This window comes from Penicillium roqueforti (assembly GCF_015533775.1).
Source record: "Penicillium roqueforti strain LCP96 04111 chromosome Unknown scaffold_06, whole genome shotgun sequence".
NCBI classification, from domain to species: Eukaryota; Fungi; Ascomycota; class Eurotiomycetes; order Eurotiales; family Aspergillaceae; genus Penicillium; species Penicillium roqueforti.
Genome location: NW_024067570.1, coordinates 837,045 through 863,429, shown reverse-complemented (window position 1 = coordinate 863,429; position 26,385 = coordinate 837,045). Strand labels below are relative to the sequence as shown.

General features: G+C 46.5%; 7 protein-coding genes across 7 annotated transcripts; 4 read left to right on the top strand and 3 right to left on the bottom strand.

Annotated features, from left to right (window-relative positions):
* Positions 1-1,014: 1,014 nt before the first annotated feature.
* LCP9604111_3822 (uncharacterized protein) lies at positions 1,015-1,993 on the top strand (the record flags this gene model as incomplete). Its single annotated transcript, XM_039071453.1, has 3 exons — positions 1,015-1,376; positions 1,490-1,739; positions 1,814-1,993. The coding sequence occupies 3 exons, from the start codon at positions 1,015-1,017 to the stop codon at positions 1,991-1,993; spliced, it is 792 nt and encodes a 263-aa protein (XP_038930485.1).
* A 2,629-nt stretch (positions 1,994-4,622) lies between these two features.
* LCP9604111_3821 (phosphotransferase family protein) lies at positions 4,623-6,178 on the top strand (the record flags this gene model as incomplete). Its single annotated transcript, XM_039071452.1, has 3 exons — positions 4,623-4,898; positions 4,957-5,335; positions 5,391-6,178. The coding sequence occupies 3 exons, from the start codon at positions 4,623-4,625 to the stop codon at positions 6,176-6,178; spliced, it is 1,443 nt and encodes a 480-aa protein (XP_038930484.1).
* Positions 6,179-7,916: 1,738 nt separating this feature from the next.
* On the top strand, positions 7,917-9,640 carry LCP9604111_3820 (uncharacterized protein; the record flags this gene model as incomplete). Its single annotated transcript, XM_039071451.1, has 3 exons — positions 7,917-8,402; positions 8,465-8,618; positions 8,682-9,640. 3 exons carry the CDS (start codon positions 7,917-7,919, stop codon positions 9,638-9,640), a joined length of 1,599 nt encoding a protein of 532 aa, XP_038930483.1.
* Positions 9,641-15,196: 5,556 nt separating this feature from the next.
* LCP9604111_3819 (SRPBCC domain-containing protein) lies at positions 15,197-15,764 on the top strand (the record flags this gene model as incomplete). The annotated part of the gene is made up of 3 exons (XM_039071449.1): positions 15,197-15,250; positions 15,321-15,470; positions 15,531-15,764. 3 exons carry the CDS (start codon positions 15,197-15,199, stop codon positions 15,762-15,764), a joined length of 438 nt encoding a protein of 145 aa, XP_038930482.1.
* Positions 15,765-16,446: 682 nt separating this feature from the next.
* On the bottom strand, positions 16,447-18,059 carry LCP9604111_3818 (Zn(II)2Cys6 transcription factor; the record flags this gene model as incomplete). Its single annotated transcript, XM_039071448.1, has 4 exons — positions 16,447-17,185; positions 17,236-17,360; positions 17,433-17,716; positions 17,771-18,059. The coding sequence occupies 4 exons, from the start codon at positions 18,057-18,059 to the stop codon at positions 16,447-16,449; spliced, it is 1,437 nt and encodes a 478-aa protein (XP_038930481.1).
* Positions 18,060-18,319: 260 nt separating this feature from the next.
* On the bottom strand, positions 18,320-20,438 carry LCP9604111_3817 (uncharacterized protein; the record flags this gene model as incomplete). The annotated part of the gene is made up of 8 exons (XM_039071447.1): positions 18,320-18,393; positions 18,454-18,486; positions 19,469-19,777; positions 19,842-19,855; positions 19,944-20,001; positions 20,058-20,159; positions 20,228-20,292; positions 20,431-20,438. The coding sequence occupies 8 exons, from the start codon at positions 20,436-20,438 to the stop codon at positions 18,320-18,322; spliced, it is 663 nt and encodes a 220-aa protein (XP_038930480.1).
* Positions 20,439-20,484: 46 nt separating this feature from the next.
* On the bottom strand, positions 20,485-22,425 carry LCP9604111_3816 (PAS domain-containing hybrid sensor histidine kinase/response regulator; the record flags this gene model as incomplete). The annotated part of the gene is made up of 1 exon (XM_039071446.1): positions 20,485-22,425. The coding sequence occupies one exon, from the start codon at positions 22,423-22,425 to the stop codon at positions 20,485-20,487; it is 1,941 nt and encodes a 646-aa protein (XP_038930479.1).
* Positions 22,426-26,385: the final 3,960 nt, after the last annotated feature.

Below are 26,385 nucleotides of genomic sequence, written 5' to 3'. Positions count from 1 at the left end.
GTACATACGACCATAGGGTGTGGAAAACAGGGCTTCCCGTCCGCTCAGCCGTACTTAAGCCACACGCCGGTGAGTTAGTAGTTGGGTGGGTGACCACCAGCGAATCCTCACTGTTGTATGTTTTTGTCTTGTTTTTTATTTACTCAAACTTTTGATGGCTCAATCCACAGGTCGCTAACTTCAACCACGAGAGTGTTGGATATGCCAACGAAATCCACTCTAGCGTCTAGAGTACCTCCAAACAAGCAATTCCCATGGTTCGCCCCACATGGTCACTTTAACCCTTTACTCGGGCCTGGATCATCTTCCCTCTCGTCTTCATCTCAACTTGCTGATGACTTCCAGGAAGAAAGCGAGGCTTACGAGACTTACGATGCCCCCGCATATCTCCAGAAGATTGTCGATGATATTCGTAACCTGGAAATCGTGTATTTCACCGGTCGGGATAGTGAGTCGATTCCGTTTTCTGGGTGGTATGAGTAGATCTATATATTAAGTTCAAACCTCGAACCTTCGCGCTTAGCGATCTAGCAAACAATCTATCTAATGAAGTAAACAATGCAAACAGCAGATAGTTGCTGATCCGTAGAGTCATAGAACAGACAATCATGCAGACGGTAATAAATGTCACGATCTACTATAGATCGCTATCACATGCTTCATGTTTGCTTGCTTGCTCGTTTGCTTGCTTCCATAGATTGTTTGTTAAATAGCTAAGCGAGGTTTGCAACGTTTGCAAAGTGGTTAGCAGCTATATAACAAGGTTGTTTCCCATTATCCACTTACTTACTCTTCCTCTCCATCTTCGGTATTTCGTTGAATACACTCTTTCTCTTCTGATCGACTTGGCGCTTCGCAGTCCACACTTTGATAGGTCAGGGCGTCAACTGGCCCTGCCTGGTCTTGGCGCTTTGGTCGCTCGGCAACTCATCTCATCACATTCCCCCCCCAGTTATCCTCATCTAAACCCACTCCTATTCATCATCCATTTTCAAATCCCTCATCTTACGAAATATGTCTTCAAAAATTCAAGTCGTGGAAACACGTGAACGTCAACTCGAGCGCTGGGTTCTGATGAAAATCGAGCATGCAATTGAGAAACTTGAGGAGCATAAACTCAACGCGACAGAACTCGAGAAATGGAAAATTAGCTTCTCCAGTATGAGTCTCGATCAGAACTCAGAGCTTAAGCCCCGCTTCTTCGCACCGAAACCTGACCTCCCGCCACCAAACGATGAGATACTCGATAAGGCCGCTGAGCCTAATGATAGTGATGGACGCTATTATTTAGGTGCATACGATATGAACAATTTCTTAAGCTCTTATGCCTTCCACCAACTAGGCCTCCGTGATAACGGGCCGTGGCATTTGATAGAGTAAGTCTATTGCTGTCTGGAGCTATATCGGGCCATCAAGGGTTGGGTATTTGTCATTTCCTGTAGAAGCAGGCTGTGAGCTTCATGGACTATTATCTAACGCTAGTCGATAGCCCTGGTCAATATAACGCTTACAAGAGCCTTTATTTCCATGGGTCTCCCTCGCTTGGCCCGTCTCCTACATTTGGCGCTTTTAAGATAATAGATAGTCCCGGAAAGGAATATCCGCATCTTAAAGCAGTCATATATACCGATATGGAGGCGGATGACAAAACTTGTTTCCGTTCAGAGGTCTTGATCAGCCTTCGCCTAATGTTGGCCCAATTGAGAAAGGTGCGCCTGATGCACCATAAGATCGCACCGGTAATTATCGATTCTTCCCTTTCTCCTATTCCTTTATTCCATGCTTCTGGGGTTACTAACTAAGTATTCTATAGGTCTTACTCGTCTCGTTGATGGGAAAGCATGTACGTATACTAGAGTCCTATTTTGATGGCAAATTGCTTCAAATGCGCTCTACTCGTCTTTACAAAATCTCCGACTGGGACTCGATTAAGACTGTGTACATGATTCTCACCGAGTATTTGCTCGGCCCTCCAATCAGAGATACCATCTAGGCTGGGGTATCTTCTTCTATTCGGGTTGGCATGTTGAAATGATTGAATGAACATCAAGTGACTTGAGGAGATGTCCGACGGCCCAGCCGGGGATCCACATGCGCAATGAACAGATAAAACTCCCATTTCCCCCAGAAAAGATAGATATTCAAGCAATACACACATCATGAAACAACCAATCTCATTGTTCCCATACTCAGTAATCTAAACATCAACGTGGCATAGGAGGCTTCAGGGAATGCACTCTTCAGTTCAAACTCGGAGCCTGCCATAGCCCGAAGAGGCTACGACAGAGACAAAAATCTTTCAATCTCAAGCTTCTTTTGGGGCGTCATATATATAACAGACTTTTGCCTTTGGCCATGATGGATAGGGGATCGCGTTTCCAGATAAGGCTCAGGTGCAGCCACAGAGGACTCAGGCCCTCCTTAAGCCTACTTCTTGCGCTGATAGGCCAAATAATTCTAGTGATGATGATTCCCCAAATTCACCCGGACCAGTCGCCTCATCCAAGGCAAATGGAGATCTGTCAGGGTCGGGACTCCTAGGAAGATGCCTGACTAAGCCAAGTTTTGCAGCGCCATTATCAAGAGCAAATATATGAGTGAGAAATGGATTCCATACTAAGAAGTACAGATTTTGCAAGATAAAATAACTCTAATATGTCAAAAGAGCCGTGTGCCTTCTTTCTGTATGTACAACATATATTGCAGGGAGTGTGGCCACGTGATTACAGCATTATTGTTTTGGGTCTGGTGGGGCGGTGTAGGCTTGTTTACTTTGCGTTAAAAGTGGATACAAACCCCACCTTACCCCACCTGGGCTATATATCGTATCAGCCGACTGCAAAGAACCTCATTTCACAACGCTAGGCCAGTGGAGTTGCTGTTGAAGGGTGCTCCAGTAGTATTGAGATGGTATCTTGGGAGTGTCACGCTGCGGTCATAAGTTATATAATAGGGATATGGTTGAGAATGGCGGCCAGAGTATTATTTGATTGATCACGTGCACCTGGTTGGTCTGTAAATAAAACGAGCGCACCTTACTCTTCACGTACATACCCCTACATTTGAGATTTCCCATATTATATCTCTGCCATCATGGAATACGATAGGCGTCTTGACCTTCTGCATGAGGTAGAAGAAAACATCTGGCTTGACAAAGTTGTAAAGGCCCGCTCTGTGGAGCTTCTGCACTTGGGTTTCAACTTTGCACCCACAGCAACTCGGTGGCCTTCCTCGTGTCAACAGTCTCTCTGGCAGATATGCAGACGAAAAGGTTGCCATGGAGGTTGAGGCTCTCCATCTTATCTGCCAGATAGACACTGATTGTGATTGAGAGTGCATGAGAAGTTTCAGAAATGCATCATCAGCGGCTGGCTACACGAGCCTATCATCTCAAGGGAAACCCGAATGTTCATCAAGGATTGATGCACGTCAAGGCACAGGCCAAGATGGCCAGCACTATAGGGCCCATTACTTCTCCCAGGGCGCGAAGAAAGCGTTAAAATAATCAATGTTATTCGTTGAGAGGTGTGCTGATTATGCACTGGCCGCCATGACAAAAATCCTCGGCGGTTAGAGAAGTTGGATAGATCACCAACAAAAATATGATTCGATCTCATGAAATGAAGGATGAAAGATTAAACTTCAAGCATGCCAACTCTGGAAGCACAGTGGTATAGTGGTCACAGATGAGGTTGGTTGGCCCACCCGGGCGTATCGCAGTGGTCATGTGCGAAGGGGCAGAGCGGCCAAAGGTCAAACGCCTGGTGATCGCACTCAGACTAGGGGCGCCAATATGAGCATTGACCATGGGACCAACGTGAGAGGTCAGGAGGGCCCCCCTGATCTGATTTCTGAATCCGTAGGGTTGATGCCTAAATGTGCCTGAATTATGCCTTATTTTAAACTGTATATTATACCACCTGGGGCATGACAGAGGGCTTAATAAGCAAAGTATCTTTCCAAGGTTCCAATCCAAGGTTGAAAAAATGAGGCTATTCCCACCATACAATTATCCGCATACACCCATTTATTCATAGGCGCTAAAGCTATTGCGACTGTACAAATGATTTGTGGGGTGGAAATAGCTTCAATTCAATGGTTTATGCGGTCGGGGACGGGTTTCAACGCCGGGATTCGAAAAACCTGATGATTTTTGGGGTCGAAATACGTAGCTTAAATTTTGGGAAGTTGGAGATTTGTAGGAATAGCTTCAACTTACAATACACGGTATAGAGCCGTGTCGAAAGCGGTCTATAGTACAGGCATATTCAGGCATATTCAGGCATCAACCCTGCAAAATCAGCCAGGCATTCGACCTTTGGTCGCTCTGCCCCTTCGCAGTCATGTGATGGGAGGCTGGTGCTATCCGAACGCGACTTCGTGTGAACTTCGCTTCCTTAACAAGATGTACGCACGCAGAGCTTGCGAGGGCTTTCGATATAGGTCTCGCGTACTCCCTTCTTCTAGAGTCGGACAAGCTGTCTTGACTTGTATTCCATTTCAGAATACTGTCGATATGGAATGGTTACGACGTTTGATCTCGCGCCAGACGCACACGTCCTCGACGCCTGTTTCCCCCCGGTCGCCTACTAATCCTACCATAAGACTGCGATGAGGAGAGTATGTATCACTACACGTCCGGTCGATGGCTTTGGAATGAGAAAGAACAGTTGTCCCGTCGCTATGTCAAGTTCAATCTGGCAGAGCTCGTCAAGATCGCAACCCGCGCGACAGGGTCAAAGTCCTGCGTCGAAGTGCAGAAACTCCCAGAAGGAAATTTCAGCAAAGTTTTCCTACTCACGATGGAGGATGGGAAGGAAGTGATTGCAAAGCTCCCGAATCCTAATGCTGGACCGCAGTACTTTACCACAGCTAGTGAGGTGGCGACCATGGACTACGTGAGGAACACTTTGTTTTATTTCGCGACGTGCTATTTTATCTGACCCCGATTTCTAGGTCCGGAATGTTCTGAATATTCCAGCCCCAACGGTGTATGCTTGGAGCCTTCCTACCGAAGAGATTGGAGCCGAGTATAGCATTATGGAGAAAAGCCGTGGGGTTGCACTTGGCAAGGTGTGGGATGATCTGCCGGGTCCTGATAAACTTAAGATTGTTCATCGACTCGCTGGGTTTGAGAAGGCTCTCGTATCCACCCGGTTTCCGATGTATGGAAGCATATATTATGCAGACAACCTACGCAATATCGACCCAGATCAGGTGATTGAGCTTGGAGATAAGAAGAACACCGTGAGTGTGAAATTTGCGGTTGATCCAACCACGAATCGAACGTTCTTTGATGATGGCAGAAATTCTGTTAATGTCCAGCGAGGACCCTGTTAGTGTCTCCCTCGGATCGCTGGCGAACTGTCCTAATGGATGTTTTACGATAGGGGCATCTCTTGAAGATTATGCTTTCGCTCGTGCCAACCGTGAACTTGCTTGTCTGCAGACCTTCTCGAAATTCCCACGTCCACAAGGATTATTTTATGGGCCAGGTCAATACCAGCCCACCGCTCAACGAAAGCAAGAAACACTGCAAAATTTCCTCAAGATTGCCAAGTTTCTGTCGCCGAAAGACAAAGAGATATCTAAGCCTGTTCTGTGGCACCCCGATCTACACGGAGACAACATTTTCGTGAACCCGGATCAGCCAACAGAGATTATTTCTATTATCGATTGGCAGGCCGTGAATTTGTCGCCTCTATTTCTTCAGGCTCGCCATCCAGCCCTGATAGAATTCGAGGGGCCCATCCCTGAGGGATTGAAGGCAATCAGTCTGCCCGACAATTTCAATGAACTCAGTCCAGAAGAACAGCTCGAGGCGAAGAAGCTTCGTGCTGCCCAGTCTCTCTACAAACATTATGATATTCAGATGATCGAGGACTGCCCTGAGATTGCAGCTGCTCTAAAGTTCAAAAATTCGCTCGCTGGCCAAATCATGGGTCTTTCTGGCTCTCTCTTCAGCGATGGGGAACCCATTGTTCAGGGTATGCTCATAAGACTCCAGGAAGAATGGGGGTCTCGTGTTGGGTCATCCATTCCCTGCCCACTCTCTTTCACCGAGGAGGATAAGGAACATCAAAAGGAGGACGAGACAAAGTGGGCTAGTGGTGTTGAACTAATGGAGGAATTCCTCGGTCAAGTCGGTGCATTGGGACGGTTGGGTGAATCACAATAGCTACGAGCACTTCAAGGCGCGGCTAGAAGAATGCCAGGAAGAGTTCTGGAACTCTCACTCCACCACAAGTGAAGAGAGAAATGAGTGGAAATCAGTATGGCCTTTTACAGACGGCCAATGATTTTCATAGGTGGGTAGGTATATAGCTTAAATAGGTTTGTTCAACGCCGTCGGTGACTTTCTAGTTACCTAGCACTTCATGGATCTTAGGTAGATGATATACTTGATCACCGAAACATTCGTTCATATGCGACACTGTCACAATGGGCTTTTTGAGCTACAAGACATGCGCATGTGTATGGGTCCGTGAGACAAACCCAAGCTACACCTTCCAAAGTTAATTCCAAGGTTAGTTTTCTCACGGTGGGCGTTTAGTTCTTAGCTAATCAGCCTTTTCGATGGGAGTCCATCTGATAAGCGAGGACTTCCATATCGGACGGATGGCGGAACGGAACAAATGGCGACTTTACGACGTCATTACCTGCCTCCATACTATAGAAAAACTGTCCAAAGGCTGCAAGTATACGTGTGCCACAGCTATATCATTATCTGAGACCCGGTCTCCGATTATGCCATTAGCGGTGCGGCGTGACCGGCAAAATCCATAGCAGATTATGATCTAGCGCGCTGGCACAGACTCTGTACATAGAAGTTGCCCTCCAGGGCTATGTGGATTGATGATGTCATTTTTGCCTTAGTCAACTATGACCTACGGGGTAACTAACTATGTATGGAGTATCTAGGTACTGAAGAGGGGACCCCTGAGGGGTACCGACAGCCCTGCCTGCGAAACAGGTGTGAGAGCAGAGTCGTCACTGGGAGTAATAGGGTGCTAGAGAGGAGAACACCATGAGGTGACTACTGAGAATGGAAGTGGAAAGGTGTCTGCGGTGCTATCTAGTTATGCCTCGGGAGTGCTTTTATGTCACATAGCCGCTTAGTCATCCTGCTCTGGAAACCCCCACTGCAGTACCTAGGTACGCTTGTACCTTACACAGATTGCCGTGGCTCCAAGGTTATAAGGTTATAAGTGATGGTCACTTGAGATTCCCAATTCAACTGAACTCGTGTAGGTCTGTGCATCAGTTATGAATTCGGTTTATGTCCGAAGATCTCCCGAATATAGGTATTCCTTGATTGGCTATGGAGGTATGGTATGTAATGTAGGTCCCGGTGTACATAGGTGTGTGTCCACTGTCCCCTCCGTTCCTAACTTCATCTTATTCTACCCTCGGAACCAGCAGGGATGACTTCATATGTAGCTTTCGTGTGGGTTTCCCCCGGGTCTTTAAGTGGTAATCAGGACTCCTATCCACAGATATGGGCAACGGCTGTATGTAGTTCTGACGTCAGGTCGTGTGGAGAATGCCAAGAATGGCAGGGACCTCTGGATCGCAGATCGAAATTGACAGGGTACTTTTATTGTACTTCTTTTAGGGATATTCACACGGATATTGAGCAAGAATAACATGAGACTTTAAATTGTATATATATAAAAAAAAAGAAAGGTTCTACACCTTCAATCTCATCGATATCAGCCCTAAATCTCGATCTATACTGTGTTATACGCCACGGCCGCCACCACTCTGTGGTGTAGATCCACTATAAATCCGGTTTCAGCCCGTGGAGTCCCCATTAACACATACTTGGTACATACTTCCTACATATAACACCTGGAGAAGGTCCACAATCTTTTTTTTTTCTCCTTCCCCCTTTGCTCCCTCCCCCGCACTCAAGGATGTCTACCCCAGGGCAACGAGAGCCTCAGGCTGTTCACCATGAGAACACCGACAGTGAAGCCAGCGTGCCTGTCGATGTGTCCGCCGCAATTGAAAAAAAAGAGAGCGAGCGTTCCGATGGAAAGCGCGAGCTGAAGGAAGATGAGTGCTACGAGATTCTGGGATACTGCTGGCCACGATGGAAGAAATGGACCTATCTAGCCGCGGTCGCGTGCGTTCAGGTCTCTATGAACTTCAACACTTCGGTCTACCCTGCTGCTGTCAAGGGTCTTGCCGAGGCTTTTCACATTAGCGAGCAACATGCTCGCACGGGCCAAATGGCTTACCTGGTTACTTATTCTATTGGCTGTGAGCTGTGGGCTCCTTGGTCCGAGGAATTCGGTCGCTGGCCTATCCTCCAGCTCTCTATGTTCTTGATCAACATTTGGCAACTACCTGCAGCCCTTGCCCCCAATTGGGGCAGTGTTGTTGTCGCTCGTGCATTGGTTGGTTTTCTTCCTTGCTAAGCTAGCAGTTTAACAATTTGATGAACTAACATGATATTTAGGGTGGTCTCTCTACTGCTGGTGGTAGTGTCACACTCGGTCTTATTGCCGATATCTATGAACCCGAGACGCAACAATTTCCTCTGGCTTTCATCGTTCTGTCCTCTTGTATTGGTACCAGTATTGGTGGTGTGATTGGAGGACCAATTGCCCGTTGTAAGCAGCCACTACTCTCACTCTGCAACATTTTACAACCTAGCTAACACGTTTGACACTTAGTCCTTGATTGGCAATGGTTCTTCTGGATTCAACTCATCTTCGGGGGATTCACCCAACTTATCATCTTCTTCATGCCTGAGAGTCGTTCGACCATTATCATGGACAGAGAAGCCAAGCGTCGCCGCAAGACCGGGGAAGACCCAAATATTTACGGACCCAACGAGCTCAAGACCCCCCGTGTCTCCCTCAAGGAAGCCGGCAAGATTTGGGCACGTCCATTCTACATGTTTCTGCGCGAGCCCATCGTGCTTTGCCTATCTCTTCTGTCCGGTTTCTCCGATGCTCTGATCTTCACTTTCCTGGAGAGCTTCGCCATCGTCTACGAGCAAGGATGGGGCTTCGGTACCCTCGCACAAGCGTGGGCAATTATTCCAATCAACGCAGCCTACTTCATCGCCTACTTTAGCTACTTCCCGTGGTTCATTCGTGACCAAAAGCTCCGGCTTAGACATGGCGATGCCGCCATCCCACCCGAGCGCCGTCTCAAGTGGCTGCTCTTCCTCGCCCCACTCGAACCTATTGGTCTATTCGGTTTTGCCTGGACATCCTTCGGCGACTCAAGAAACGTTCATTGGATCGGATCCATGATATTCTCCGCCTGTGTCGGTATCGCCAACTATGCCATCTACCTCTCGTCTGTTGATTATATGGTCGCTTCCTATGGTGTGTATTCAGCTTCTGCGACCGGTGGTAACGCTTTCGCGCGTGATCTTCTCGCTGGTGTCTCGGCCATGTACGCGACGCCTATGTACAAAAATATCGGCAATAAGTGGCATGTGGAGTATGCAAGTACTATTCTGGCTTGTCTTTCCTGTCTCGTTGTGACTCCCATCTATGTTTTCTACTGGAAGGGACCGCAGCTTCGCGCCAAGAGTAAGTTCGCCTCTACGCTTGCTGCCGACAGAGAGCACAACCATGGTAGGCGTGTCAGCAGGATCAGTGTGGAGCCTGAGTATTGAGCTTTGATCAAACGTGCAGTTGCATTATTAGAAGTTTTGCATAGATATCTTGCTTTTCATGCGTTATGTATATATGACTCGCCTTGGGCGATCAGAGAATTTTAGACCTCATGACAATTAGAGCTAGACCCGAAACAATTTTATTTCAACATACTACTCCGTACATATTTTTAGACTCAGCTTTCATTCACATTTAAGGGGGAACGTATGATGAACAACATGCGATAAGACGCAATGACCAAAAGGAGCGTTGAGCAGTTTGGGTGGGGAAGTACACGATGGATGCAGCAAGGATACAGTGGGGTCCGCTATTGCCTTCCACGGCGGAGGTAGATGCGATGCTCTTTCAAACCCTAATCACATGATCTGACAAGCTGAATGATATCACAGCGTACAGATACCGTTCTGAAATTACACTATAACAATACCGAGCCTTTACCTGATACCTGTATGAAAGTTACTCAAGTCTCGAACTGAGGGGCTTGGCAGACTGGAATGTTCGATGCAAATAGAGCAAACTTGGGTCGCACACCCTCCTATCCTCTCCTAGCCCTACCCGGGATTGTACCACAGATCGACTACAGTCAAGTCAGGTAAATTTCCTTCCCTTTGAGTAGGAGAAAGGCGATGAATACGATGGGTATCCTCATTATGTTTGCTACACTATCGCCTGGAAACTGGTACTCAACCGCAAAACGGTGGGTAAAGTGACCGAAGACGACTTGGTCGTAGCCCCCAGTGAGTACTAGGACGGAACGTTGAAGGCAAATGTTAAGGACATATTGCAAATGAAAAAGAAGCGAAGCCAACGCGTTCGCTCTGAAGGCACACCTGTCACCGTGTCAACGACAAAATGTTGAAGGATTTGAGAAATTCTATAGTTCTACTAACATTGATTGGAAGCCAGTGGAGAAACAGCTACGTAAGTTACGTAAGTAGAGCAATGTCCTCCGTATGGGTAAAAAGATTAGAGTTCTCATTACCTTCAACTACGGCCACGATGATAACGATCAGGCGAGACCATCATCACGGAGAGTCAAGAAGAGAGGCCGCGTGTCGGCAATTAGTCGGATGCTGGCTGAGCATAAAGCACATATTGATACGGAAGAAGAGGCCACCGGACGGCCTTCAACCTGGAGTCTCGTGTATGATCGTATGCGATGTGTCATTCGCTCATATCCACTCATGTCTGATTGGTGCTGGGAGGATCCAAAGGACAAGAAACATTATAAGCTTAGGGCCCCGTACCTTGAACGACTCATTAATCATGTTGACGAAGGTGGTAGTCTAAATGACCATGATGATGTCCCTAGTGATATCCGTCGAGACCTCATTTTAGAAAGCCAGACAGGAAAAAAACCCCCAAAAGGGTAGCGAAGTGACCACTGGATTGTCATATTCCCCGATCAGTATCAATGTTCTCCTAGCATAAGCTGCGCATACTTCGACAGGCGCTTTATTACCTTCCAGACCAGTCTCTCATGAGAGTCTTATGATACCTGAAACTCGAGAGCAGGCTATGAGGTAATACTGTAATTGGCTGGAATCACGCGCCAATGACGAAGATTACAAAGCTGATTTCCGAAAAACATGCCAGGTAACTTTGGAAAATCGCCTAGACCTTGAATTGATCCTCGACGACCCTGATGCTGGCTTCTTCGTTCAGCGAGGAATTCAAATTAGAACTGCTCGTCGTTTTTTGCGCGACATCAACGAATTGCACCGAAACATTACACATGAACCGACCTCTGGCGAGATTCTTGATGTTGCAGGGTAGAGCCAATAGCTGTTATGTTTTGTTATCCTATGCGGCTAGCTCCACATAGGATTGACTAACAGCATGTTATTTCTTTGGGTTAAGGCGTAACGTGTATTGCATTTGGTTCATAATAGCTCACATTTACATCATTGCCCTGCAAGATTATTATATACAGGACGTCCCGTTCCTGGTGTCACCACCTACACTCTTCCATTGATACTACCAATTGAGGCACTTTTGATGACATTAGCTCAATGCACAAAAGTGAGTGGTGCTGCTCGTCGCTGGGTTATATCATGCCATCTGTAATGATTCTATGCAAGCTTAATAGAATGGGCAATTCAATAGCAGGGGCAGAGATAAAGTCTTTGCATTTGCACAACAGCACAGGAAAACCCGAATAAGGGAAAACCTATGCCAAGGGAGATAAAAAAGAACAGCAGACATTGAAGCAATAGAGGATAAAGCTTGGTAGACAAAACTCGCTATCAAATAGACGTCGGTACGGTAACTGCCATGATATCATATACCGCATTTATCTTGGTCAAGTCTTTCAGAGCCACTGCTTTGCAGCCTGAAGATCCAATAGCTCCCACTGGAGATCAGATCTTAGTTAACACTGTATTACAGTGAGGATACCCCCAGCCAAGGTAGATAGATCACTTACATCGTAATCCCAGGCAATCACCAAGGGTTGGCAAATAACAAGAAGGTTAATCGAGGTCCTGATGTATATGTTAACATACCATTGGAGGATAGTCTGGAACACAGTCTTCTCTTACCCTCTCCAGCATTGGTGAGTTCTTTCAAGTCACTTTCTTAGCGAATTTGACGACAACACTTCTCCCCCACTTCCAGAGGGATTCATCTTCCAGACATTTCTTCGCAATTTTGCAATTTGCTTCGTTCCCATACTTGTCTGCCATGTCCATGTTGCTCATAATAAAGCCCATCGCTTTATCGATCGCACAAGACTTCATTCTCTCAAGTTCAGGTTTCTTGCAGAAGTTTGTCCTTTTCTCCGCCGCACATTGAGCCACAATCGCATCCGCTAACGGCTTTATTTTCGCTCTGTAGTTTGGTAATTTCAACCCCTTCTTTTGCAATTTGTCCCATAGAGGTATGAGTACCTGCTTCTCCAGAAATGGCCAGTCATCTGCTCCAGGACTCTTGCCCTTGGAACAGACAAGCTTATCGAAGCTTGGCCATATTTCTGTCTCCACCTTGGCGCCAACCCCCTTCATAGTATTCATGCATATCTCGTGCGGGAGACCGATACTGATTGAGAAGCCAGAGAATATAAGAAGAAAAAAGGAAACAAATCTCCACTGCATTATGATGGTTGGTATGGGTTTTGGATTTGAAAGTAACAGATGCGGATTGTTGATATGTCTGATGATGGGAGATCAGGGCTTTATAGCAAGGCTTTCTTTACTACGTAGAGCATTCAAGCGCGTGAGCCACTACTGGTCAATTGAGATGGGATCTACGACGTAACACAATAAAGAAGATCCCTTGCAGTCACAATATTGTGATTCAATGGTAGAACGCTGTATGTGGGGAATGCGATAAGCCTGCCAGGACTGCTCCTCTGCGCTTTGATTGGACCTCGGCGTGTGATCGGGCAGCCGATCTTATTTGTAGATGCTCAGTCACCGAGAAGTAGCGCAGGGCTTGCGATAACTAGTTCACCCTGTCCTTTGTAACTTCGTGATCCGATCGGCAGGACTATTGATTTGAACAAGTAGAAAAGCCCATCCAATGAAGGGTCTCAGACAGCGAGCGGGCGATCTTGCCAGATCGCCAGATCTACATGGTGATTCCGGGTGGTTCTATGTAATATTAATCTACTATAACGATGACTCACTTACGACAGTATACAATCATTTACATAAACGGTTCTACCAGAAGTATAAGATGGTGAGCTAAAAGGGAGTAGCGTTGTTCGACTTATTTTCCAGGAATTGAGTGCGAATAGTGTGAAGATTCAACTGATTTCGAAGACTACTGTACCAAGAGATACTTATTTCAGATGAACTCAGTAGTGGCGAACCCTATAGTTAGTTAACTATGCTGCAGTTTCCTTATGAGTAATACAGCAGGGCGATCTTCAAGCTATTGGCAGAGTGCTGGACCACATAAGTGACTAGGGAGTTATTACGAGAGATTTGGATTCTTGGAAAGATTCAACTTCTGCCTTTCTCCACCCACTATTGATTTTCTCTAGCGCTGCAACCAGGGGCAAGACATTGAACTCAACTATCACATCCAGGCTTGGCGGGTCGACTTGGCGCAGAATACCCCTGACATGTGTCAATGTCGCATTGAATTCTAGTTTATAAAAATGTTAGGACTACCTACTAGCGTACCCTGAAATGGAGGTATCGAACTAGAGTGGAGGTTCCCAAGATGGCTCATGCAATTCATTAGACTAATTGCTAAGGTTCTAATCCCATGTGCGCGGTGTGTGAATACCCCGGCGCTTACTTAGCGAGTACGTCGAGCCATACGGGCCAGTTGTGCAGGTGACCCTCGGGGTCGTAACAAAAAAGAAGCCAATGGTCGACAACCAAATGTGACAGAATGGGAAGGGGAATCTGTCGAGCGACAGAGAGATTCTGGCCATATGAACAGAAATGATCAACGAAACCTTGGCGGGCTCAGAAATGAATGATGAAGTGTATTGGTCGAGCCGATTTCGAGAATGACTATAAGTAAGGCAAATCACTCATGCTCTTCTACCGTTATACCTGCATGCCAGAAATGGCCTCCAGCGCTTTCATTCTTCGCACCAACATCCTGAACGCACCGCCGAAGGAAAGCGTGAAACCCCCGATCGCAGTCTTCTTCATATGTTGACCAATATTTCTTGATATGCGCCTTAAGTTCGGCAAAGAATTCCTCGATGGGGTTAAAATCTGGTGTCAAGTCCAGTGGAGACCAACCCGTCCGCCTATAACCCACCCGTTTATCGCACCCAGACTCATTAACGAAAACTAGATGAAACGAACGCAACTTTGACAGTTTGTGCTGATAAAAATCTCGTAACTGTGGATTTCGTTCGCTTGCTCTCTGCTATGCTTTCTTTTTCGACCACCCAGCCCGGTATAGTGCTCGTTTAATGCTGGATATCGAAGGTATCACGTTGAACTCGTCGAATACGAAGATAGCCATCTCCTCAACATAGAGACCGGGTTTTTCTGCGAGGTGGTCAACCAGGGCATCTACCATTACTTATGTGATACTCGATGGGCGGCTGGGAGCAATTGGGGGAGACCTGGCACTGCCGAATAACCGCATGTTCTTTCGGATGTTAGTAACAGAACGCTCGCTGCATTTGGCTACCTGGCCATTTGTGATGTGGTGTGTCTCTTTTTACTGCATAACATGTGAACAATAATGTCACGCTGCCAGGAATCGATATTTCGCGCCATCTAGATTGGGAGGATGGATGATATACTGGGAGGGGGGAACTCGAGGGAGAGGACTGCGTGAAGGGAACTATTTTTGGAGCTGTAATTAAACACGAATATACAACCCACTCCTGTTTTATACGAGTTTGGTATTATACCTTCGATATCGGAACATTGTTACAAGTGTTTTGGCTAACCAAAATAGGAGTAAGTATCATGTGATTAGGGTTGCAAAAGGCATCTCATATACATCCGTCATGGAAGGCAATAACGGACGGCATTGTATGCAATCTTCTATATCCACGCACTTCTATCATATTGACACCATTTATTTGTATCCCCTTTCTCGCGCATCCAACACTCCCTAACCACACCACCGACAAAATGATCACAAGCACAATTGAAATAGCCGCGCCGCCTGCCAAAGTGCGCGAGATTGTACGTAGCATTCCCAAAGGCCGAATTCTAATTCCTTGCTCGACAAGCTGACCAGTTGTCGCGCCCGCAGCTCCTCAACTTCTCAGCATACCCGGAATGGCATACGGAATGGCTCAAGGGGATCACCCTCAAGGACAGCACCAAGACCCCGCAAGAACTTTCCTCAGGAGACAAAATCGAAGTCAACATCGAGAACTTCAAGTTCGTCGCTGAAGTCAAGGTGAGAACAACAAACTTCCCCAAAGAAAGGAAAGGAAGCTGAAGACTCTCAACGCTCAAGGAGAACACCGAGAGCTTGTTTTCTTGGCAAGGCCCGCCCGTGTTTACAATTGCTGGTTTGCATAAATTCCATATCGAGCCGGCCAATGATGGAGCTTCGACTGTTTTCACGCAGTCTGAGGATCTCAAGGGTCTCCTTGCATTCATTATGAGTCCGTCTCTGCTTGGGAAGAAAATGCGCGCCCATTTCGATATCTTCCACAGGGATCTGAAGGCCCGCGCTGAATCGGCATAATTTAGGGGGGCTGGATTTGTTGCACACGCACAATCTGCCGTTTTATGCACGCACTTTCGGTTTGGGTTTGGGTTTGGGTTTGGGTTTTGTGTTATCAGCGCCTTACCTCCACTACATTCCTATGCACGACGTATACACACTTGCAGGCAAGGTATTGGCTCGGGAGATGTATATCCTGGTCACCGTTTCACCGTCTTTCAGGGATGGTAGACTTGGAAGCTTAATGAAATAAGGATAAATGAATGACTTCTGCGCAAAAATGAAAAACACGCCTTGTCAGTTCATCTGGCCTGCCCAATGACGGCAGAATAAGCGGTCTCATATTAAATTCGCTATATTGTAGCAATGGTCTCGCCGACAATGGCGCGATGGACTTGACCGGTCGTCAGACCGTGGTACAGTTGTGGCACACCTTGGATTGCAGCCTAGGGAAACCGGTTACACCTCACACCTGTGGCCCTGGGCTATACCGAGAGACGTATAGCAATGTGTCACTTCCTCGAGTATGTAGAAGACTGACAGACCGAGGGCTGAGTGAATGCCCACTTGGCAGACCAATTAAGCTGTGTTTGGATTGTGATGCTCATTATGACAGTGTTGCCAATGAACCTTTTTTCGGTGATCCAGGCTTTTTCACACAAGCCATGCTCTGCCCATAGAAAATGTTGAATAAAACTGTATCTCATATAAACTCAACGCTACTGCTGTATGGCGAGACCGACATTGAGAGGTCTGATAAAACCGATTGATCCATGAGATTGAAGACAGTGTCCCAATGAGACCGAAAGAGGTCTGCACTCTGCGGTTTCTCTAACCACAAAACATTTTGGATGTGGACAAGGGTGTCACTAAAGTTGCTCAGTTGTAGAGCAGCAGCTATATCTCGTGCCCTGTCCATGAACCACCGATGATGAGTCGTGCCAGCTGAAGCCACCATCCCGACCGCGGCAAACCAGACATCAAGTGAGTCAAATACACGACGCGTTGACGCCAGATGCTCGAGGTGCTCCATAAATCGGATGACAATCGTATTCAGTATGACTGCATGCGAGTAATATGTTGGTCCCTGAGCAATGAACATGTAGATTATGATTCCGTAGCGAATGGATTCCGTCATCGGTGATGGCGGCGGTCTTGTTGTAACCTGGGCAGATAGTAGGAGTCGGTGTATGACAAAACAGGTGAGGTCGTGAAGTTGTGTGGATGGGAAAGGTATATTGCGCGCTCGCCGGAAGATGTTGCGTAGACGACGGAAGACATTCTCAACGGCATAGTCTACTTCGATGGTATTGAGATCAAATATTTGATCGTCAAGCGCGGTCGAGTCGAACTGCCATTCTGCAATAGGGGGGATGCCATCTCCGATGCCGAAGTCATCTTGTGTCTCGAATTGAGGATGACCCATGATGAGCATTGATACCCTTTGCAACATGTGAATAGCGATTCTATGGGTGGCAAGGAGTTGGCTTACCAGCTAATCATTCTCGCGGTAAGCGGGCTTGTCTGCCTTACTGCGTTGATGCCGCCTCTCATATCGACCAGCTTTTTCAACCCATTAACATGCATTTCGCCAACTTTTATATTGCCTTTGCCGAACTAAGAGCCACATAATCAGGGATTTGTTCGAATTCTAACACAGTAGCAAACCAGGGTGCTGTAGTGTCTCACCTCGATGGTTGCCAAGGTGATGACTGAGTTCATAGTCCCATCTTGAACAGCTAGTGACATATATTCAACTTTTCGTCGTAGTAAAGCCACCGAGTCTGCCATGAGAAGTTCGGAAGTCTGAAAGCCCTTCTGGGCCAACAACTCTTCGTCAAGACATGCTGTCTGTAGAGAGACGTGGAATAGTGCAGGATCCCCTAGGGCAAGTGGCCACCAAGAGATCAGAAACGGATTTGAAGTCGCATTAAGGTCAAGAGGGTAGTACTGGAAGGCGATTTTGTGGAGGACTAAATGGGTAAGCTAAGCTTTCCTCGACAATGCTCGATTGGCGGCCTACATACAGCTGTATATCAGACGTTGGACGTGTTCCCGAGGAAGTCTAGTCTGTGGATACGAATCAAAAGGATCAAGAGACCCGAATCTGTAGTTAGTTAAAGTGCCAGATCCATCTAGAGCGCTTGTTGATGTCCCATTCTGCCACCCGGAAGTTGCCGGCCCGGTCGAGGGTTCGTTTGCATAGGCGCACTCGACTTGGCGTTTGACGCAGCGGGAACAGCGCGGTGTACGAAGATCGCAGCTGGACTTTGATTTGGCACACGCGTCACAGGACCGGCGGAGAGATTGGCGCATTCTGAAAAGATATATTGTGCATCCAAAGGGGGCCTGTGTTCGCTCTAGGAATAGCTCAAGCTGGGCCCTCACACCGCTTTTGATCTCACGATTCGAATCAGAGTTGGAACGGCGCAAACGTAGCTTGACAAAGGTCGGCTCAATGTTGAAGTTTCCAGGCGATTATTCCGTTATATGTGGGACCTCAGGTTCAGGTCCCGAGTGCGAATCGAAAAAGGACTAGACCCCGCTCTACCCCTGCTTGGCATCGGAGTCTAGTCCTAATTGGGTAATTTGCATAATCTGTGGATAACTATCTGGGCCCACAAGTATATCATGCCATTCCTAAGCAACACTGCCGTACTTGTTAGGTGTTCTCTGTCCTTTCAGAAGAAGAGCCAGTTTGTCAACTTGCCCCTATCATCTACCATCATGGACTCGAATATGGCTTTTGAGATGGCCAACACCTCAATCGCCCAGAATGAGCTGCCGCAGATATGGCCTTCCAACCAACCTCAGTCCCAAAGCTACCTGATGACCTCCTTGATGAGGTTGTCAGTTTGGCAATATGCAGTGACATTCCTAATCGCCGTATTAGTCTATGATCAAGGTAGGCTAAGCCTTTGAGACTATAAGAACTCGCTGATGCCGTCTCTAGTGATGTATATCAAACGGAAAGGCTCTATAGCTGGACCTCCACTCAAGATTCCGCTCATGGGCCCCTTTATACAAGCTCTGCATCCGAAGTTTGAAGGGTATCTTGCGCAGTGGGCAAGTGGACCACTCAGCTGCGTATCTGTCTTCCACAAGTGAGTGCTCACGTCTTCGTCTCATCGAACTTTATCAAACCAATCAAGCTGTCCAAACTAACGCAATTTATTCAGATTTGTCGTTCTAGCCTCCGATAGAGACATAGCCCACAAAGTGTTCAAGTCGCCCACATACGCCGAGCCATGTATAGTGCCGATCGCAAAGGATATCCTAGGCCATAAAGCATGGGTCTTTCTTCAGGGTAGAGATCACACCGAGTACCGCAGGGGGTTGACGCCCCTATTCACCAATAGGGCTATGGCTACATATCTGCCGGTGCAAGAGAAGGTGCTAGGCGATTATTTTGACAAATTTGTCGCCGCTAGCAAGGCGAATCAAGGAAAGCCCAAGGAATTCATGACCATGTTTCGCGAGATCAACTGTGCACTTTCTTGCCGCACTTTTTTCGGTGATTATATCTCCCAGGCCGCGGTCAAGAAGATTGCAGACGATTTCTACCTTGCCACAGCCGCCCTGGAGTTAGTGAACGTGCCTCTGTCGATGTACATTCCGTTCACCAAGCCCTGGCTCGGGAAGCGGACAGCCGACGCTGTCCATGCCGAATTTTCAAAATGCGCGGCTGCATGCAAAGCAAACATGGCGACAGGCGCGACGCCTACGTGCATCGTAGACCACTGGGTGCTCCATATGATGGAATCCAAGCGATACCACGAAAGAATCGCCGCGGGGGAAACGGACGCCGAGAAGCCGACGAACATGATCCGCGAGTTCACGAATGAGGAAATCGGAGAGACCTTGTTCACATTCCTCTTTGCGTCTCAGGATGCGTCGAGCAGTGCCACGACTTGGATTTTCCAAATCCTGGCCCAGCGGCCGGACGTGCTTGATAAATTGCGTCAAGAAAATCTGGACGCTCGCGGTGGTGATAAGAACAAGTCTTTCGATCTTCCCATGCTCGAGTCGCTCACCTACACCAACGCAGTCATTAAGGAGCTTCTGCGTCACCGTCCACCCGTTATCATGGTTCCATACCTCGCGACGAAGAACTTTCCTGTCACGCCCAATTATACCGTTCCCAAGGGCGCGATGATCATCCCATCCTGTTATCCAGCTTTACATGATCCGAATGTTTACCCTAATCCCGATAACTTCGATCCCGAGCGTTGGATATCCGGGGATGCCGAGTCCAAAACTAAGAATTGGCTAGTATTCGGTGCTGGACCACACGATTGCCTCGCCAAAAAATACGTGCCGTTGTCAATGGCTGGTATGATCGGAAAAGCGGCGCTGGAACTTGACTGGAAGCATCATGCCACAGAGAGATCAGAGGAGATTCGAGTTTTTGCCACCCTGTTTCCAATGGTTAGTACTGCTATTGATCCATCTCAAGGACCATTCCGCCCGTATCTTGTGCTGACATTTGACATAGGACGGATGCCCGCTGGTATTCACAAAACGTTCATAGAGGCGTTCCTTGCATTTCCTGGGATGGAGTTGAGTTTCTGCGTCCTACGCTCTTTCGCAGTGGAATGGTGCCATTCGTGAGGACGTTTCTAGGACCGTCGACCTGTAAAGTCGTGTTTATCATGTTCGTATATTTGTCTTTCTTGGGCCATCGTACAAATACATATTTCGCATAATTCCAAAATGTACAAAAGCTTCTCGACTTACCCTGTTATGGATTCCCTTCCTTCGAGACCAGGTGGAGGATCTTTTTGACAAGCTCCTGAGTCCCATAAGGTTTATGGATGATATCATCCATTCCAGCACTGAGCATTTCCTTCTGTTGTTCGTCTCTGACATTCGCTGTGACTCCCAGAATGGGTACATGTCCTCCACTTTCCTTTTCAATGTCACGGATTGCTTTGGTGGCGCGTTTGCCATCCATCACCGGCATCTGCTGGTCCATGAGAATGCAGTCAAATGAGTCTTTTTTATTCGCATCCACAGCCTCCTCCCCGTTGCTCGCTTCAACTATGTTAAAGCCCAGTGTATTCAACCTGCGCGAGATAATTCGTCTGTTGATAATGTTATCCTCAGCTAAGAGAATACGCTGGCCGTCGCCGGTTAGTTTCTTGTGATCATAACGCGATGGAGGCTTTTGACCCGTTCTTTCGATCTGCTCGTTCTCTACCTCGTGGGCTATACTTTGAGTCCAAAGTGTGTCTGCGTCCTTTGGGCCACCTGGCTGTGCCTCAGAGATGCTATCTTCAGGGGGGTTTGCCGACATCTGGGGTTCTTCTGTCGTTTCATCCACACCGCGCATTTTATTTCCCATTGTCTGGATATCAACACAGAGCTTATCGATTGCGGAAATCTCGACACTATCATCTTCTTCGCCAGCTTCGTTGGTTGTTCTGCGTACTTTGAAAAAGAACCCGAAGGTACTTCCGTGGGATTTCTTGGAGCTCACACCAATCTCACCCCCGTGTAGGTGACAGAGCTTCCTACACACATTCAGCCCAAGACCAGAGCCACCGTAGATGCTCTCGGTTTTGGGGGTAGCTTGGTTGAAACGTTCGAAGAGGCGTTTCTGAGCTTGCTCAGTGACGCCAATACCCGAATCCTTGACGGCGACCATGATATATGCAACTTCGCCACTTCCCCATTCGGAATTGTTAGTCGCGTCTTGGCGGAGCTCTGATTCACCTGAATCGAAGAAGACAATATTTGGTGGGTAGGAAGTTGGACGTTCGATAGAAGCAGCCACCGAAACTCGGATCGATCGCTGACCCTTCGATTGCGCGGTGAATTTGATAGCATTCGAGAGTATGTTGATGAGAACTTGGCCCATTCGATCTAGGTCTGCCATGACCCAATCAATGCCGCATTTGGCATAGGTAACATCGGTCTTGTATTCGAAGTGTATTCTGTGTTTTCGGAGTTCGGGTCGGAATATCGCCATCGGAATAGTGAGGTGTCGCTGTGGCTGGACCTTTCGTGGCGACAGCGGCAGCATCGACGCGTCAAGTTTTGAAAATGTGAGAACGTCATTGACGATTTTCTTTTGATGCCTGATGCAGAGACTAATTGTCTCTGTTGCCTCAGTGATGTCTATGACTGAGATATCACCCGGGTTCTTGTTATAGATTGCCTCTTGAATATCCTCCGTGCAATGTACTATCGCAGAAAGAGGATTGCGAATTTCGTGGCTGATCATATCGATGAATCGCTCTTGTTGCTTCTTGCGTTCCTGTGCCTCTTCGGCAGCGTGCTTTTGTAGGAGCTCTGCCCTTTTCTCCGGGGTGATGTCTGCGACTGTACAGATGAACACGCCATCGTCGCCTAGCCCAAAGCATTGTACACCCTTATCGTCCAGCCGATCCAAAGTCATGACACACCAAACCGAGTCCGGGTCGCGCGTGTGGTATTCCAGACGCAGCGGTCGTTTGGAGGTTGCAACCTCCCGATACCCTGTGGACACCCGGTCGTAGTCGTCAGGATGGACGGAGCGTAACCAACACTCAGAGAAGTTGACGCTGGGGTGTGGAATGAGTTCACGGAACCGTCGATTCACGGAGATCAGTTCGTATCGGTGGGTGAGGATGGCGACGCCGTTCGGTAGAATGTCGGCCAGCTGTTGCGCTGAGACATTCTGATTGAAAGAGAAAGTCATCTATTTCTTCGCGCCGAATTGCGCTTCTTCCAATATCAATGGAAGAGACGTCAGAGGCTGATAGAAAATGCTCGATGACTGCTCAATTATATACTACCTGCAAAAGATTCGGGTAGGCGCATGGCAGGTGAGGCTGAACCACGATGTTGTCGATCTTCCGTCTGTAGATTGCTTGTGTCTGTAAGCCAGCAAGCCAATATATGCTGGCTTATATGAGATCCCTTCAAATATGGAAGGGTATGACGATATATAGTGTCGTACGTCATTGTCCCTCTTCGGTCTACTTCTAATGTGGGGGAAAGTATTTCAAACGGTGTGATTGGCAGAAGTGAAAGTGATTCCACTGGAGTGACACCCCTGGATGCTTGGCACGTGCCCTGCATGCTGACGTCATTTAAAATTCGATAACTAGTGTGGCAAGTAAGCTTGGTGGGGAAGATGATGATATTATGAACCCCTTGTTGGGGGTGCTAACTAGCTAACTATGACTAAGCTGTGATAATATGCCGGGTCTCAAAAAATCTCGGCCTCCGGCTGAGAAAAAAGGAAAATTCAATAAAAAATAAGAATAAAAAATGATAAGAAAAAGAAAAGCGCCGTCAGTTGTCGCAGGCCCGGGGCGGAGTGTAGATGTCCGAGGGTATGAATTCACGCCCGGGGTCGTACAGTGGCCCCTCGGTGGCCGCTTCGAGAGGAGCTTCGCAGTGGTTGCCACGTTCTTCATCGCCTAGCAGTAACGGGCTCTCTGGTTGGGCTTGGTCGTCAGGAGTAGCGCTTTGTTGAAGTTGGCAGGGGCGGTGGAACAGGTTTTCCTAGCGTCTAATGGCTTAGCGCTGAATATCCGGGAAACTGCTGAGCGTGTTCGAGATTGTCATAAGGGTGCCAGCGGCAACGGCTTCGGTCTTCTTGGTCAGAGCGGCCTCTTGGAGTTGCAGCTGGCGATATCTAGCCATATGTTCGCGTAACCTTTTTAAATCCTCGATCTCTGGCTGTACCCGGTCCATATACTCCATTATGCCTTTATAGGGAAGGATGAAATCGCGGAGGATCTTTTCCTCGGTATCAGCTTGGCACAGTTGGCTTTATACAGCTGGCAATTAGCTCTGAGGTTTAGGAATGTCCGGTAAAGAGAACGGAGCGGAAGAGCTGACGCTGACTATATCGCCAGGTTAGTCCTACGTGGTGGGCTGGCATTCTTACTGAGTACTATAACTAGACCAAGTTGGACGATTTGTATTCTAGTATAAGCGTTGAACTGGGTCCATAATCTTCATCTTTTTTAGGTCTATTTAGGAGAAAGTAAAAGACAGCACTTTAGCTAAGTATAAAGGAGACTATGTAGAGAATTCCTAGAAAAAACCATAGGAAGGTCTTAGTCCTTATAGGAGCATAGTGACGTGGTGGTGATTATCTAAGCCGATGTCCAGTATCTTTAAGTTCGTTTCAGCTTTCTAGAGTGTGGTATACTAACCGTAGTAGTTATATAATTAGCGTACCATAGAACGGGGGTACGGAAATTCGGCTTATTCTTTAGTATGGCGGGCTTAGAATACCGCTACTAGGTTAGTAACTGTATCCTCTGCGAAAGGATAACCTAGGACAATAGGTCTAATTATAAAAACCGGGTTTTCGATTTTAAGCTTTAAATCTGCCTTCGGGACTATTAGGTAGCTATATTTTACGGCTGCACGAAGGCTAATAAATGCATAGTAACATTTCTAGATTAGCGTATATAGGAGTCCATAGAAGTCGATTTATAGGCCGGGGTCCTATGGTATCCTACTAGCACATGGTTTACTATTAGCGTCCTAGACAGCACAGAACTCAGCGCGCTTCTTCTAAGATAGTTCCTTTATCGCTATATAAATAAGCTTATCGCTTAGTAGAACGTTATGGTTATTAGGTAGTACCAGCCTTCCTTTTAGATTGCGCTTGTATCTTATATATAAGGGTAACTGAGCGATATCTTATAGAGATAGTCTACTGCCTATAATAACTAGGACCCAGTTACTAGTCTAGATTAGCCTATCTAGTTCCAGTTTAGTATAAGCGGTATCACGAGATTATATCATATAGGAATCGTCGAACACATATCCTAGAAGGTAAAGTATATCAGTCGCTCCCTATAACGGACTAAGGTATAGGAGTACCTTTCTTTTCGGTATAATGAGTCTAGTATATAAGAAAGAGAATGGTTAATATAAAAAAAGAAGTAATAGAGGTAGGAAAAATGGAATAGGTGCGTTAAGTAGTAAGTAAGAGTCGAATAAGAGTCAGAAACTCAAATTAGAGTAAAAGTAGGAGTCGGAAGTAAAAGTCAAGTGATATAAGGTAGTAAGAATAGATAGTAATAAAAGTAAAAGGAAAGTAAAAATAAAGTAAGGAAAACGTGGTACTTAGGAACTCGCTAGGGGTACGCCCTAATACTCCTTAAAGTCTTTAATAGCCTTATTATATCCGATACAGTCCTCTTCCTATACCTAATAGTTATCCCTAGCTGATTGGCCTTTCTAGTAGATTAGATACTTAGTGATTTAATACCTAGTACCATTATAACGGGGTCGACTAGGCGCATTAACGATACGCTTGGCAAGAATATAGTCGACCTTGTAGACGATATCTTTAGGGAAACACTTATCTGTAGTCAGGTGGTATTCGTTATCTGGTTAGTACTCCTAGGGGTTATTACCGTCTAAGGTAGGTTCTAGGTATACAATACTAATAACTAGGTAGATTCTTAACTTAGTTAGAATATTCAAACGATAAGTAAGCTTCCCGACGTGTTTAAGTACTTTAAAACGCCCGATATAACGCTGTTGTAGTCGCCTTAGTAAAACTTAGTTTAGCGGTATATTATATCTATGTCCTAGCTTAAGATAGACTTTATTACCGATATTAAAAAAAATCTGCCTATAATAGCGGTCGTATTGGCGTTTTATATATATGGTAGCCTAAGCGGTAGAATACTCGGTATCTGTACGTACGGCGATATTAGGAGCTGTGGCTTAGTATAAAAGCGATTAAGGGTAGTATAGTTCGATACTATATAAGAGTTTATAAGGTAAGTAACCTATTATTGCGCTAACTAAGCTATTTAGTACAGCTTAGAGGGCAGGTAATAGGTTTAGCTAATCTTCATTAGGGTAAGTAGCGACTATATGCCGTATAGTAACTTCGGCTATCTGGTTAGTATATTCTAACTGACTGTTAGTTTATAAGTAATAGGCGGTAGTAAAAAACAACTTGGTATAGATAAGGTCGAAAAGTGCTTTCTAGAGGCCCTATATAAACTTAGGGTCGCGATCGCTAATAATCACTATAGGAATCCCCTAATTAGCTATCTACTAGAAAGAGAGAGTACCTAGAGCCTAATCTTTACCGTCCTAGTCTACGTAGCCAGGTATCATTCCTATTAACTTAGTGAACTTGTTGGTTATAGTTATAGCTGTGTTATATCTATTAGTCGAAATAGGTATCGCGACGATTAGATCTAAAGTAATAGTATAAAAGGGTATCGGTAGGGCGATAATTGGTTGGAGAGAACTATATAGGCGATAATAGTGGATCCTGTGCTCTAAATAGATAGGGCAATGTTTAATGTACTGCTTTAGGAGCTTGGCGCCTTTGTAGAATGTGATACCGCGAAGCTTATGCTAAGCTCTGTCGAAACCCTGGTATATCTACTCGTTATAAACCAAGTTAAAAATTTCCTAAGTTATAGATCGGGGTAGATATAGACTCTCCTTACCGTTAGAATTTATGAAAATAATTAAGCCATTCTCTAGGTAGTAGGGTAACTTCTTAACTTAGGGATCCTGCTGGGCGTTAATACTTTCTAGAGTATCGATTAGGGCTAACTAGCGAGTGTCTGACTGGTATCCTTGTAAGATACAATCCTTAGTATCGTCGCTTAGCTAGAGTACCGATGCTATAAGGAGGTATACTGTAGGTTGGTCTGCC